This window comes from Astyanax mexicanus, chromosome 15 (assembly GCF_023375975.1).
Source record: "Astyanax mexicanus isolate ESR-SI-001 chromosome 15, AstMex3_surface, whole genome shotgun sequence".
NCBI classification, from domain to species: domain Eukaryota; kingdom Metazoa; phylum Chordata; class Actinopteri; order Characiformes; family Acestrorhamphidae; genus Astyanax; species Astyanax mexicanus.
Window position 1 is genome coordinate 25,152,422 of NC_064422.1, and position 14,800 is coordinate 25,167,221.

Consider the following 14,800-nt stretch of genomic DNA (forward strand, 5'->3'; position numbering starts at 1 on the left):
TAATTTGAAACTTTATGGCAGCAACTTATATCGAAAAAAGATTGGACAAGGTGGTACAAACAAAAACAGCTGCAATAGGAGCAACTGCCAACTAACTCACTCTCACTCACTTTTACATTTTGACAGCTCCTGCTATCAGAACATGAAATGATCTTTGCTTCGGAGAGACTCTAAAACTAAGTGAGTTAGTTGTAAATTGCTCATATTGCATATTTTTATTAGTATCACTTACTTTTACAATATTTTTGTTGCCCAACTTTTACTGAGATGTGTTTGCTGCCATCAAGTTCTCAATTGTTTTGAAAATGGTAAATTCTTATGTGTTCTTTGTTCTATTGTGAAAAAATATGGGTCAAATTTAACACTGTTTTTAAATAGTAAATAAAATGTTGTTGTACACAGTTCTTCCCAAATCTTACATTTTTTCTACTATTTACCACTTTTTACCAAACCACACAACAGAAAATTTTAGAAATGAAAATGAATGAATTTAGTTGATAAATCATATATAAATTTGATGTGTGGCCTTATGTGCATGTTAATCATAAAGTATGTATCTATTTTTGACATTTTTACATAATTTGAAACTACTGTCACGCAGCCTGACTCTCCTTCCACACCTCTGGACTCCACTCCCCAGAATCCTTTGGGTTATGACGTCACCGTCAGTCGCTCGCCGTCGCCCAATCACGTTACGCTCCGGCGCTCAGACTCACCTGTGTTCTGAGGAAGATCCGGGTTATGCTCTCTGTTTTTCTGTATTTAAGGTCGCACTGTGTAATGTATCTTCGCGAGGTATTGTCGACTTATGTTGCGTACTAAGCGGTTTCTTCCTGTTCTTTGTTATTGCCTTCTCGTTACGACCCTGTTTTCGGATTACCGGTTAATGTCTTTTGTTTTGCCCATATTGGATTTGATGTTTGGTTGGACTGTTTCTCGGTTACGAACTCGGACTGTTTATACGACTACGTCTTCTGTCTTTGGTGAGATCTTTGTTTACCTGGCTATACTGTTAGCTGCATTTGCTTGCCTGTCTGTAAATAAACCTGTGAGTACATTCTACTCGGCGTGCGTCACTCCTCACTACCTGCCGTTACATAATACCTCGCCTTATAAAAGAGCGATGGCTGAGTTTAATAACCTACAGCAGGCAGTCGGGAATCAGGGGAGGGTTCTCGAGCAGCATAGCCAGCTTTTTGAGAGCATTACTCACACGGTTACTGCTCTTAGTACTCAGCAGTCGGAACAACACTCCCAGCTAGCTCAGATTACCACTAGCCTCCAGGGTATCGCTGCTCAGCTCGCCCAGCTGAGCGTGGCTAACCCCGTTAGCTTAGCTTCTGCTAGCTCGCCTCCGGTTAGCTCTTTCACCCAGCCAGCAACCGCTTTTCCGGTGAGTAAACCTGATAAATATGATGGTGCTCCGGATTCTTGTAGGGGTTTTTTGTTACAAATATCGCTATTTTTTGCTAATTCTGCGGTTGGTTCCGATTCAGCGCGAATTTCATTTTTTATTTCGCGTCTCACCGGTAAAGCCCTAGAATGGGCTAATGCTGTTTGGCCTAGTATGGAGAGAGCTACATACGAACACTTTCTCAAGGAGTTTAAGTTAGTTTTTGATCACCCTCATTATGGTCAATCTCAGGGGGAGTTATTGGTTAAATTACGTCAGGAAAATCGTTCTGTGTCTGATTATGCTTTAGAATTCCGTACACTGGCTGCTGGTAGTGGGTGGAATGAACCGGCTTTACGGGTCATGTTTCGCAATGGGCTCAGGGCTGATGTATTAGCTGAATTAGCCTGTAAGGATGATGGACTTCCCTTGGATGAACTTATTTCTCTGGCCATTAGACTGGATCAATTGAAACAAGGCGCTGTAATGAATCGTAAAACTACTACTCCACGCATGTCGGGATATGTGTCACGTGTTTCTGCATCAACTCGATCAGTGGTCTCCAGTCACAGCAACGAGGAACCTATGCAAGTGGATGCTACTCGATTGTCCAGAGAGGAACGTTTGCGACGATTTCAAGCTGGATTGTGTTTCTATTGTGGCGGAGCTGGTCATGTGTTGAGTAACTGCCAAATATGCCCCTCTCGAGCTAAACGCCAAGAAGAAACTTCCGGTTCGTCCCACGGTGGGCTCTCCCATGGTTTCCGTGGCAACCCGGACCGTCCATACGAACCACCTGCCACTAGCTCGGGAAAGCGTGTGGAAACCCCTCGGATTCCACACGCTACAAGGGTAAGCAGACTCAATCCTGACATGTTTTCCAGATCTTTTATAATCTCTGTAATACTGTTCTGCCAGTCTTCTTCTTTTGTGTTCCCAGCTCTGATAGATTCCGGCGCCGAGGGAAACTTTATTCATGAGCAGCTGGCTAGACAACTCCTGATCTCATTAGAGAACCTGGAGGATCCCATAAAACTGTCTGCTGTGGATGGGACCCCAGTCGGACAAGGAAGCATCACCAGCACCACCAAACCTGTCAAGATGAGCGTCAGCGCACTGCATTCTGAGGAGATCAGGTTTTTTGTTATGAAAGACACTCGATATCAAATAATTTTAGGACTTCCATGGTTAAGAAAGCACGATCCTATGATTACCTGGTCTAACAAGGAAATTACTTCCTGGTCATCCTATTGTATGAAGCATTGTTTGAAGGTTCCTAAGGTTAAACTCCAATCCACTTCTGTTGAGAGTCCAGAGCCAGAGTCTCTTGCACATATTCCTCCTGTCTATCAAGATTTATGTGAAGTTTTCAGTAAAACTCGTGCTACCCAGCTTCCTCCTCATCGTTCCTATGATTGTGCTATTGAACTAATTGCTAACCAGATACCCCCTAAGTCACGTATATATCCGCTTACCCAAACTGAGGAAAGAGCTATGGAAGAATATGTGCAGGAGGCTCTAACACAGGGTTTTATTCGCCACTCTACTTCCCCTGTTGCTGCTCCCTTTTTCTTTGTTAAAAAGAAGGATGGTGGTCTCCGTCCCTGTATAGATTATCGACAACTTAACGCTGTAACAAAGACCAACCCATATCCTCTTCCTTTAGTACCTGTCGCTCTTGAACAATTGCGTGGAGCTTCTGTTTTTACGAAGTTAGACCTTCGCAGTGCGTACAACTTGGTAAGGATCAGAGAGGGAGATGAATGGAAGACGGCCTTTTTTACCACTAGAGGGCACTATGAGTACCAAGTTATGCCTTTTGGCCTCAAAAATGCACCTTCTGTTTTTCAATCATTTATCAATGATGTGTTGCGTGACATGCTGGGCAAATTTGTCATTGCATTTATAGACGACATTCTGATCTACTCCACTGATATGTCTTCTCATGTCTCTCATGTACGAGCAGTCCTAACCCGCCTTCTTCAGAACCAGCTTTTTGTGAAAGCTGAGAAATGTGAATTTCACAGGTCTACTGTAACCTTTTTAGGGTATGTGATCAGCGATCAGGGCATTTCCATGGATGAAAAGAAGGTTCAAGCGGTTGTTGATTGGCCCCAACCTAAGTCAGTTAAGGAACTACAGAGATTTCTAGGCTTCGCTAATTTCTACAGACGATTTATTCGCAGTTACAGTTCTATTGCAGCCCCACTCACCAATCTGCTAAAACGCAATACCAGAACTCTGATTTGGTCCGAATCTGCTGTCAATGCCTTTACTACTCTTAAGAGGGTGTTCACTACAGCCCCTCTTTTAAAACACCCAGATCCTAAAGAACCGTTCGTTGTGGAAGTAGACGCATCCAGTGTAGGAGTAGGTGCTGTTCTCTCTCAGCGTTTAGGCTCCCCTAGTAAACTACATCCAGTAGCCTATTTTTCCCACAAACTCTCCCCAGCTGAGCGCAATTATGGTATAGGGGATCGTGAACTTTTGGCCATCAAGCTAGCATTGGAGGAATGGAGGCATTGGTTAGAGGGAGCGTTACATCCATTCGTTGTCATCACTGATCACAGAAATCTAGAGTATATGCGATCCATGAAAACTATGAATTCACGTCAAGCACGCTGGTCTTTGTTTTTTGCACGTTTTGAGTTTGTAGTGACGTATAGACCAGGTTCCAGAAATACAAAGGCTGACGCTCTCTCCCGCATTTTTGAAGATAATGGGATTGAAGGTCCAGAACTTACACCCATCATAAAACCAGAGATTATTTTGGCTCCTATTAGATGGGAGATCTCGGAAGAAATTGATCGAGTTAACTCAATAACTCCTCCCCCTGAAACATGCCCACCAGACCGCACCTACGTACCAGATCAATGCAGAGCCAGACTCATTGCTTGGGCTCATACCTCCCCTTCGTCAGGTCATCCGGGTGAAACACGTACTTTTCAGTTATTAGAAAATCGTTTTTGGTGGGAAAAAATGCGTCTAGATGTTCACAATTTTGTGTCCTCTTGCACCGTTTGTGCTCAGAGTAAAGTTCCGCGTACTCTACCGGCAGGCAAATTAATGCCCTTACCTATCCCAGCCAGACCCTGGTCTCATTTAGCTGTCGATTTTGTTACCGACCTTCCTGTTTCTTTAGGTCAAACTGTTATAATGACTGTGGTTGATCGTTTTTCTCGTGGTGTCAGGTTCATTCCGTTTAGTAAACTACCCACAGCGTTGGAAGCTGCTGAAGCTCTGTTTAATCATGTTTTTCGCATTTTTGGAATTCCTGAAGATATAGTTTCTGATCGTGGACCTCAGTTTATTTCCCAAGTCTGGTCAGCCTTTATGAATAGGTTAGGAATTTCTGTCAGTCTTTCTTCAGGTTATCATCCTCAGAGCAACGGCCAATGTGAGAGGATGAATCAAGAACTGGGTAAATTCTTAAGAATATATTGTTATAATAATTTCCATGACTGGGCCAAATATCTCCCCTGGGCAGAAATTGCTCAGAATTCGCTCATCAGTTCTACTACCAAGTTAACTCCTTTTCAATGCTGTTTAGGTTACCAACCACCTCTCATGCCCTGGTCAGCCGAACCCTCTAACATCCCCGCTGTTGATGATTGGATGCGTCGGAGCGAGGAAGTGTGGGAGGAGACTCACAGACGTATTGAGGCAGTCTTAGAACGGCAAAAACAACAAGCGGACCGCCTACGTCGTGAGACCCCCCTTTACTCTCCAGGAGATAGAGTTTGGCTATCTACCAGGGATTTCCGGCTGTCTGATGGCAATAAAAAGCTTTCAGTTAAGTATATTGGCCCTTTCAGAATCATTAAGAAAATTAATGAGGTTACCTACCGTCTTGATATACCTTCTCACTATCGTGTATGTCCTTCATTTCATGTCTCCTTGTTAAAGCCGGTTATCCCTGGTCCTCTGGATGAGACTTCGCTTGGGTCACCTCCTCCCCCACCTATGGATATGGAGGGTGGTCCTGTGTATGCGGTGGAACGTTTGTTGGACTCCAGGAGAAGAAGGGGGGCCCTGGAATATCTTGTGGACTGGAAGGGTTACGGACCAGAGGAGCGAAGTTGGGTCCCAGTGGCTGATGTCCTGGATCCCTTAATGGTGGAAGACTTCCACCGGTCTCATCCGTCTCGTCCGGCACCACGCCCCAGAGGTCGTCCTAGGAGAGAGTCTCCAGGTCCTAGAAGGGGTAGACGCGGGAGTGCTGGCTCTGTCCGATCCTTCAGTTCCATCCGCGGCTCCAGGAGGGGTCGTCCCAGATCCAGGGCTCCTGTCCACTATGTTCCCGCTGCCAGGCCACCTGTCCGGGTCTCCACTGAGTGTGGGGGAGCGGTTCCCTTGTGTCGTCCTCATCCGTCAACCGTTTCGGACTCTTTGGGGGGGAGTACTGTCACGCAGCCTGACTCTCCTTCCACACCTCTGGACTCCACTCCCCAGAATCCTTTGGGTTATGACGTCACCGTCAGTCGCTCGCCGTCGCCCAATCACGTTACGCTCCGGCGCTCAGACTCACCTGTGTTCTGAGGAAGATCCGGGTTATGCTCTCTGTTTTTCTGTATTTAAGGTCGCACTGTGTAATGTATCTTCGCGAGGTATTGTCGACTTATGTTGCGTACTAAGCGGTTTCTTCCTGTTCTTTGTTATTGCCTTCTCGTTACGACCCTGTTTTCGGATTACCGGTTAATGTCTTTTGTTTTGCCCATATTGGATTTGATGTTTGGTTGGACTGTTTCTCGGTTACGAACTCGGACTGTTTATACGACTACGTCTTCTGTCTTTGGTGAGATCTTTGTTTACCTGGCTATACTGTTAGCTGCATTTGCTTGCCTGTCTGTAAATAAACCTGTGAGTACATTCTACTCGGCGTGCGTCACTCCTCACTACCTGCCGTTACAACTAGAAATGCTCCAAAATTATTTTTTCTACTTCTACTACTACTTTAGTTATGTTTTTGATGATCTTTGCGTCTGCAGTTACTTTCCAAGTTATTTAAATGTTTCTGAAATACTTTTTCTGAAATACTAATACTAATTTCTTAAAGTATGTTTTTTCTCTACTTCTTGCATAGGGTTATTTACTGAATACCAACTCTACCACTTTACAACACATTAAAAAACAAGAAATTCAAGTAAAAGTTCAGCACAGCTGTTAAGTAAAAACCATTCCATGTGACTCATACCTCATAAAGCTGACTGAGAAAATGTCAAGATGTGCAAAGCTGTCATCTAAGAAAGAGCTGCCTACTTTCAAGAATCTAAACCATATTCTGGTTTGTTTAACATACTAAATAATTCCATATGTTTTTCTTCACAGTTTGGATTACTTCAGTATAAATGTACAATTAACTATTTTTAAAATAATAAAAACACTGAGGATGTGCCCAAACTTTTGACTGGTATTGTATAATATTTAAATTGTCAATTTTTTTTAAGCTGACAACGTCTTTTAATTGAGTTTGATTTTTAATTGAATCCTGTATTTAACATTGTTATGTGCTCCTTGTCTGGAGAGCTGCCATACTTTACCTCAGTCTACCGATTGCAGTGGGCGGGGCTAAGATGCTGTGATTGGCTCCTAAATTCTATTCTATCTATTCTGACGGACAGCAGTTCTCATTCAGTGTTTTGTGCAACAAAAAATAAAAAATAAAACATACTGCTTCCATTGCAATGGACACAGTCTGAAAGAGTTAAGTATAATCCAAGATATATGAGTTTTATGAGTACATTAGAAGATGTCTGGTGGTGTGTGATGTGTGATACTCTGGTGTGATTGTGTATACTTTTGGGCTATAATCAAATGCACAGCTCAACTGGCTATGAAAATGATTGGCTCCTGTTCATCACATTTTAACAAGTGTAACAAAATTGTTGTACATATTTCAGTAATACTCGAGCAAAATCAACTCAGATCTAACAAAATGACACCCAATCACAGTACAATTACTTTATTTTATTTTCTTAAGTAGCATGTTTATACTTTTATCATTTTTTTTATATCAGTCATGCACTGCAAAGCGTATAATAATATATAATAATATTTACTTTAAGACAAAAATATTACGTGCAACCAAATAAATAGTTACATTAAATGCTGATCAACTTCAGCATTCATTAAACACAACAAAAACTCAGGTTTAGGATGACCTATAAGTCATTTTCAACATCTTCAGTGTTCTAGTAAGAGTTCATCATTATCCACTTTAAAAAAAGTCTCTATTAATCATGCACTGCAACATTTATTTAATAATATTGTAATTACAGAACATTTTATTACCTTAAAAACAGTTAAAATAAATGTTATTCCAGCATTAATTCACACCACAAAGCTGTTATAGGTTTAAAACAAACAAAAAAGGTTTAAGTGAACCTATAAGAGTTCACTGCAGTAATTAAGGCTTCCTTTACATCAGATAAATTCATTTTCTTCATCTTCACTGTTGTACTGAGAGGCCATCATCATCCACTTTAAAAAAGTCTGTATCGGTCATCTACTGCAACATGTATTTAATAATATTTTAGTTAAAGAAAATTAAACTACATTTAACCAAATTCATTAGTTACATTAAATGTTGATGCATTTAACGCAACTTCAGCATTAATTAAAGACAACGAATCTCAGGTTTAAGAGAACCTATAACAGCTGACAGCAGCAATTCTCTCTCTTCTTTTATCTTCAGTGTTGTTCTGAGAGGCCATCATCATCCGTTTGGTTGTGTTTGTTTTAAGGAATAGCGAGTAGCTGCAGCCCTGATCTTCCCGGTTCCTCCCGGTTCCTCCTGTGGTCACCTTTCCCTGTCCCGCAGACTTTTCCCCGGGTTAGAGCCGCTGCGGCGCTGTGTGGCTGCGCTCCCCGGCCCGCAGCAGCGTGTATTATTATTAGCGCGGGAGGGGGATCTTACCGACTTTTACATATACGTACATTTTCAGCCATCATTTATATGCTTATAAATAGAACAGCCTGACTCTCGGATCCGTTTTTCGTCCAACTGCTTCGCATGCGGTGTCCGTTACATTATGCCTCGCATTAGGGATGAGTGGAGGGAGCTGGGCTATATAAGCGGGACGCTGCAGGACTCGGGATCACTGCGGTTGCCAGATTCATCGCTCCGAATCCACTCCACAGCCAAACACACCCAGAGGTGAGTGTCTCCGCGATCCGGGCGGCCGGGTGTAGAACTTCACCGGACGGGGGAGCGGCTCGGTTCATCATAAAGCTGCTGCACTGCTTTTTTGGGGGGCTTTGGACTGGACTTGGATGGAGTTAACCTTCGACCATCAATCAGCCAATGGGAGTAAAGCAGCAGACTTGGACGTGACGTTATTGTGCTTAATTCTGGGACGTTTCTGTTAAATCTGATTAATCTGATTATTCTGATGAATCTGATGAGTGAGAGATGAGCCATGATTTATCTGATTGCAAGAGCCCAGCACACAGTGGCTGGGAACACGAGTTCAATAAGTGCTTAGTCCTAAAAGCCCTTAAATTATTATGAAGTATTTGACATTTTTGGCTATAGTGTATTTTGGGTGTGTTCACATGCACCCTTGGAGGGTTAATTTAGTGGGTAAAGTAATGAGTGCAGCAACAGTGAGATGCTTAACTATTTACCCTAATGAATACTCTAATCTTCTCTTCTCTTTCTGTTCTCCTTCAAAGCAAAAATGGCATTTGCCGGTTTTCTGAATGATGCTGACATCACTGCAGCCCTGCAGGCCTGCGCAGGTAGGCTACTAAATGGCATCTCTCAGCCTCCCTTCGTTTCTAAGTAGAGTTTTAATTAGGTTCCTTAAAGCAGCCCTTCGTTCATAAACCAGATAAAACACTTAATCATTGTGTATTTCGTTGCTGTCCAATGAAAAACAAGCATCTCAATTTTTGTTAATTTTTAGTTTACTACACAAATAAAAATAAAAAAAAACAACTCTTTCTTACACTGGGCCAAAATTTCTTGATGGACAGACCAATAGAAATACTTCAAAATGACCTGAAACAAACTATTTTTACATTGACTTATATTGATCAGAAAGTTTTTTCTCACTCCTGTAAAGTTGCTGTTTTGGAGATACTTGTTTTTCATTGGACAGCAACGATTTACATCCATAATTCTCAGTTTCTGTTTCTTTTGATCAAGCATATTTACTAGCTTCAAACTGCATCAAAGTTCTGGTAGACTAACAAATCAATGGGCATCATTTTCCAGCTGCTGACTCCTTCAAGTACAAGGACTTCTTCGCCAAGGTTGGCCTCTCTGCCAAGTCCGCCGATGAGGTCAAGAAGGCTTTCGCCATCATTGACCAGGACAAGAGCGGCTTCATTGAGGAGGATGAGCTGAAGTAAGGGTCAAATAGATTTGCATTTTCTATCTATTTTCTAAAATAAAATAAAGACCATACTGGTATTCATTCTTCTTGTCTTTCCTTCTCAATCCTGCCCAGACTGTTCCTGCAGAACTTCTCTGCCAGTGCCAGGGCTCTGACTGATGCTGAGACCAAGGCCTTCCTCTCAGCTGGCGACAGTGACGGTGATGGCAAAATTGGAGTTGATGGTATTGACTTTCTTTAACATTAACTTCTAGATTAATGATTCTGTAAGTTTAGTAAGATAGAATATGTTAATAATGGGATTGTTATGCTATGTCAGTATATTGCATATCATACTTAATTTCAGTTGCAATCAAGTCCTTCAATTAACATTACAATTAAACTTTACAGCCATAGCACAGCATTGCAGTGGAGTTCCACACTTAACCCTTATGCGGTAGTGAACATATATACATTACATTACATTTGTGTAATTAAGGGAATATAATCTACACCCTAAAACTCCTCAAGAATCTTAATCAAGGAAAGGATTGTGATTGGCCAGGATACTGACGACACAGTAGAAATTCTGTAGTGGGTCACAAGCTCAATTGCATATTGCCCAGATTGTGAAATAAGTATTGCAAAGGTCAGTTTTAATGAGAACTGTTACAAATAATGTATTTTGCAGCCATAGTAGATGTTTTATTTCCCATTATACAATATTTCTATGAGTTGTGCAGGCAATTGGCCAGTAAGCACTTAAATATCTTATTTAGTGTAGTGTCTCCATAAAATTAGTATTCTGACTGATTATATAAGCTCAAAAGATTTCTATTTATGCATTCATCATCATTTGACTTAAAGTAAAACAAGACTAAATGTTAAACAAATTATGCATTTAAACTGTCAAAAAAAGTGAAACTGTCATATGGAAACAGCTTGTTTTTGTTGGACCTTGATATGTTTTAACCCCTTGAAATTCATGTAATCTACTATACTCTAAGGATTATATGCAAATGCAAATGCAATGCAAACTGTCTGAGATTAATTCAAGTGTTTAATTTGAGTATATTATACATGTAGTTAATAGAAGACTGTGATACATAGAAGTACTTTTACTAAAAAAAAAATTTTTGTTTTTTCAGAGTTTGCTGCCCTTGTTAAGGCTTAAACACTCATATACCAGGTTTTTGGAGTTGATGGTAAGCAGTTTTCACGCTCAACATTTTATATTAATACAGCTCTGGTAAACATACAAGAGACCACTTAAGAGGAAGATGAATGATCACAGCCATCAAACCAAGCAGAACTGCTTGAAGCAGTGTGTAAGACTGGTGGAGGAGAACATGCCAAGATGCATGAAAACTGTGATTAAAAAACAGGGTTATTCCACTAAATATTGATTTCTGAATATGAACTTGTTTTCTATGTATCATTTGAGGTCTAACAGCTCTGCATCTTTTTTGTTAATTGGACCATTTCTCATTTTCTGCAAATAAATGCTCTAAATGACAACATTCTTATTTGGAATTCGGGAGAAATGTTGTCCGTATTTTATAGAATAAAACAACAATGTTAATTTTAGTCAAACATATATCTATAAATAGCAAAAAAACTGAAGTGGTCTTTTAATTTTTTTCAGAGCTGTAGTGTTAAAAGGCGGATATGATTACTTAATTAAATCCATACGAAAAGAATAATCTAGAACATGCATAATTTTGCAACATTTAAAAGTCAAGCCATATAAGATGGCATATATTTAATAAAACTTAATTACATTTGAAGTAATTTTAACATAAATGTAATACAATATCCAGCCCTCACTGCATAATTCTTATTTTTTTTTCATAGAGTTTGCTGCTGTGATCAAAGGTTCAATCATAACTGACCACAACCTCTTACTGGAAAGGAACAAAACAACACTGCCTGAAACCTTGCCTCAGTCAAGCTGACTTTTATACGAGTTTGACATGCCAGCACACCTCCCGCTCCCAAGCTGCGCTCTGTCCACAATTACTGTACATGTTGAATGGTTGTTTTTGTCATGTCATAGATGTGGATTTGGAATTCTGTACAATCTGTGATGCATTATTTGGGAAAGGATGGTGAGAAACCAATAAAATGTTCTTTTTCATTTTTGTGCCACCTTGTATTTCTTCTTTTTATTTCTCTCCCTTCAGCGGTGTTGTATCACTTTCTTCTAATTTAGGGAATGTACAGTATTGTTCTCATTGCAATGAATCATTGATGACTACTTAAAACCACTCTAAGGTACATGAAATATCCATGTAACTTTCAGATCATTCTGCACAGCGGTGCAGTTACCACTAGATGGGGCTTCACCTCAAATTTTAGATCATCTTCAGAACACCAGCAGCAGCAGTAGCAGTAGCAGCTCTGAGTTAAATGAACACATGCTTGATTAATGGGGTATGTGGTCTCTTCAGCTGCCTGAGGAAAGTACTTTCAAATGTACTTGTCTTGCTATTAGAAGTCCTTCCCCAAACAAAAGAACTAAACACAACTTCTGTCCACGAATTAAAGACTGTAAAGGGATAGTTCACAGCTCTGTAACTCTACCATTGAGTTCCGTGACATTAGAGTCTGTTTGGTAAGCCTGTCGGCAGGCTCCAATGTCGTGTCTCTTCTTTTCTGTGACAGGACAACCTTAGGGCCCCTGCGACCATCGTTCCGTTGTCATCCCACAGGTTCTCTACATAGTGTCAAACTGAGGTTAAAGTTCATGAACATCTTCATGCATATTTTAAGCCATTATTTTCCTTCTTCAAGATACACAGTTATGGTGTTTCAGTTCTTGGAGTATTTGTGGTGAACTAGTTTCCAGTAACAGGCAGTGGTAGGGCCTTACCCCTGAAAATAAAAATGCTACAGAGGGTTCCTTGAGTTATTAGAAGAATCAATTTTGGCTCCTGGTTTAATGTCAAAATGTTTAAAAATAGAAGTAAGGGTTCTTTATTAATCTGAAGGTTCTTTGCACAATCAGAAATAATTACAGAAATAATAATTTATGTATTTTTATAACTAGGGTTATACATAAATTATTTTAGTTTGATTCTTGAGGAGATATCTATATGTACCACAATAAAGAATGCAATTCTGAAGTTGGTGTCCTACAGATTGATTGATGGCAGTATGTAGACTTTTTATGTAGATTTGGTATATTGACTGTATACCACTTTACATACGCAATTTATGAGTGGTCTTTGCCAGAGGAGGATGATTTCCCCTTTGTGAGGTTGGTTTTCTCCAATTTGAGGGAGTTTTTCCCATTGCATTACCTTTTGGACTCTGTAAACCTGCTTTGTGAAAGAGTATTATACAATACATTTATTAAAATTAACTTATAAAATACAAAAACAATAGAAGAATATTTAAATAGTTTAAAGATCACCCTCTCACACTTTAATCACATAGCGAAGGAACTCAGCTTAGAAGAGGAATTTTCACCTTATTTACTCACTGTGACACCCTTTGTTGAAAACCGCATGCGCAAGGAGTGGCAAGAAGAGACAAGAGATAACCTTAGGTTGAACTCACTGTGTTTCCTACAGTGAAGATTCATTCAAAAACAGATTTGCTTAATCTTGGAGAAAAAAGGTTGTTCATCTCCAAAAAAGCTTTACTTTTTTTTGTGTTTTCTCTCCTCTATGTAGTGCACTTTGTAAGTTGTGAAAATGCAGCATCTCCACCCAAACAGTACATGATCTGCCTGATCGAAAATCATTTAAATTCTGAAATTGGTTATACAATTAACATGCTATTTAAAAAGCTGATTTTTTGTTGTATTGTTTTTAAATACCATAATTACCAATGTAGGGAATACAATGAGATTTGAGATGGTGCTGTCTAAGAAACTGCTCCAAAATGTTTTGACTACCATTTTGGAGATTAAATCAGGGGAAAGGCAGGTTATGCCTGAGGGCCCAGAACAAGAGGGCCTGGCATAAGTGCTAAAAGATATTCAAAAAGCTGCTGTTTCCAATGAAATTTGGACCAATAAAGAGCATGAGATCAGCTGTGGCACCAATGACAATATGTACGTGTGCAGTATATCAAATTAAATGTTTTAACAACATATAGAGTCACTGCTTTGCTCAGCATACTTGATAGAAATCAAAAACATGGCTATATAAGGACACATTCCTTGTACTTTTGGCTTGCACATGTGCAGAACAAGACACTGCCTGTAGCAAATGTTGTGGTAAACAATGCCATTAGCTAGCATGAAATCCACTCTTCAGTAATTACAGCTGAGGAAGCTGAGGATTCAGGTATATTAACAGTGAGGGTACTGACACAGGTGATCGAGTCTTGAAACACAACCATGTTGGCAGCAAACAACTCTTCTGAGTTCCATTGCAAAGAAGCCGTGACCTCAAAAAGTAGGCCAGATTCCAATATGTACATGTAAAGATTTGCAATGCAAGTAATAAACTTTTTGTGTATTACACCAAACAGTTTCAAATCTTCTGTTTCTTCAGGTGAAAATGAACCTGGAATCAGAAGCACCAGAATGTCCATTATAATTTAGATGACAAACATTAAACTACTCCTGTGAATCTCCTATATAACGATGAGGAAAAGCAGCAAAATCATGATAGATTATTTTAGTCTATCAGTCACCTTAAAGTAGTCCCTATGTATTTACTTCGGCTATGATATCTCAGTCTCTTCGTAAGTGTTTCTGACCTAACTAGATGCTGTAGCTTTTTCCTCCCAAAGGAAAGAATTCACGTTTTTCTTAGTCTTACAGGACAGGAATATTAGAGTTGTTGGACTTACCAGTGCACTTTTCCTTTTTTCTTCTTTCTAATTATTATCTCATTTTTTCCACAATTTGCAAGGTCAACTACCCAACCCACTCTTTAGGACTCCCCCTATCACTAGTGATGCCCCAACACCAGGAGGGTGAAGACTAGCACATGCCTCCTCCGATACATGTGAAGTCAGCCACCGCCTCTTTTCCAACTGCTGCTGATGTAGCATTGCCAAGCTCGGAGGAAAGCGCAGCAACTCGGTTCTGATACATTAGCTCACAGACGCTTTGTGCTGAGCGACATCACCC

At 40.2% G+C, this 14,800-nt stretch overlaps 1 protein-coding gene across 1 annotated transcript; it reads left to right on the forward strand.

The window, feature by feature from the left end:
* The first annotated feature begins 8,421 nt into the window (after positions 1–8,421).
* Positions 8,422–11,848, forward strand: LOC103029615 (parvalbumin alpha). The gene is made up of 6 exons (XM_007251179.4): positions 8,422–8,549; positions 9,068–9,133; positions 9,612–9,744; positions 9,847–9,956; positions 10,860–10,916; positions 11,566–11,848. The coding sequence occupies exons 2-5, from the start codon at positions 9,073–9,075 to the stop codon at positions 10,883–10,885; spliced, it is 330 nt and encodes a 109-aa protein (XP_007251241.1). The 5' UTR covers positions 8,422–8,549; positions 9,068–9,072; the 3' UTR covers positions 10,886–10,916; positions 11,566–11,848.
* The last annotated feature ends 2,952 nt before the right edge of the window (positions 11,849–14,800 follow it).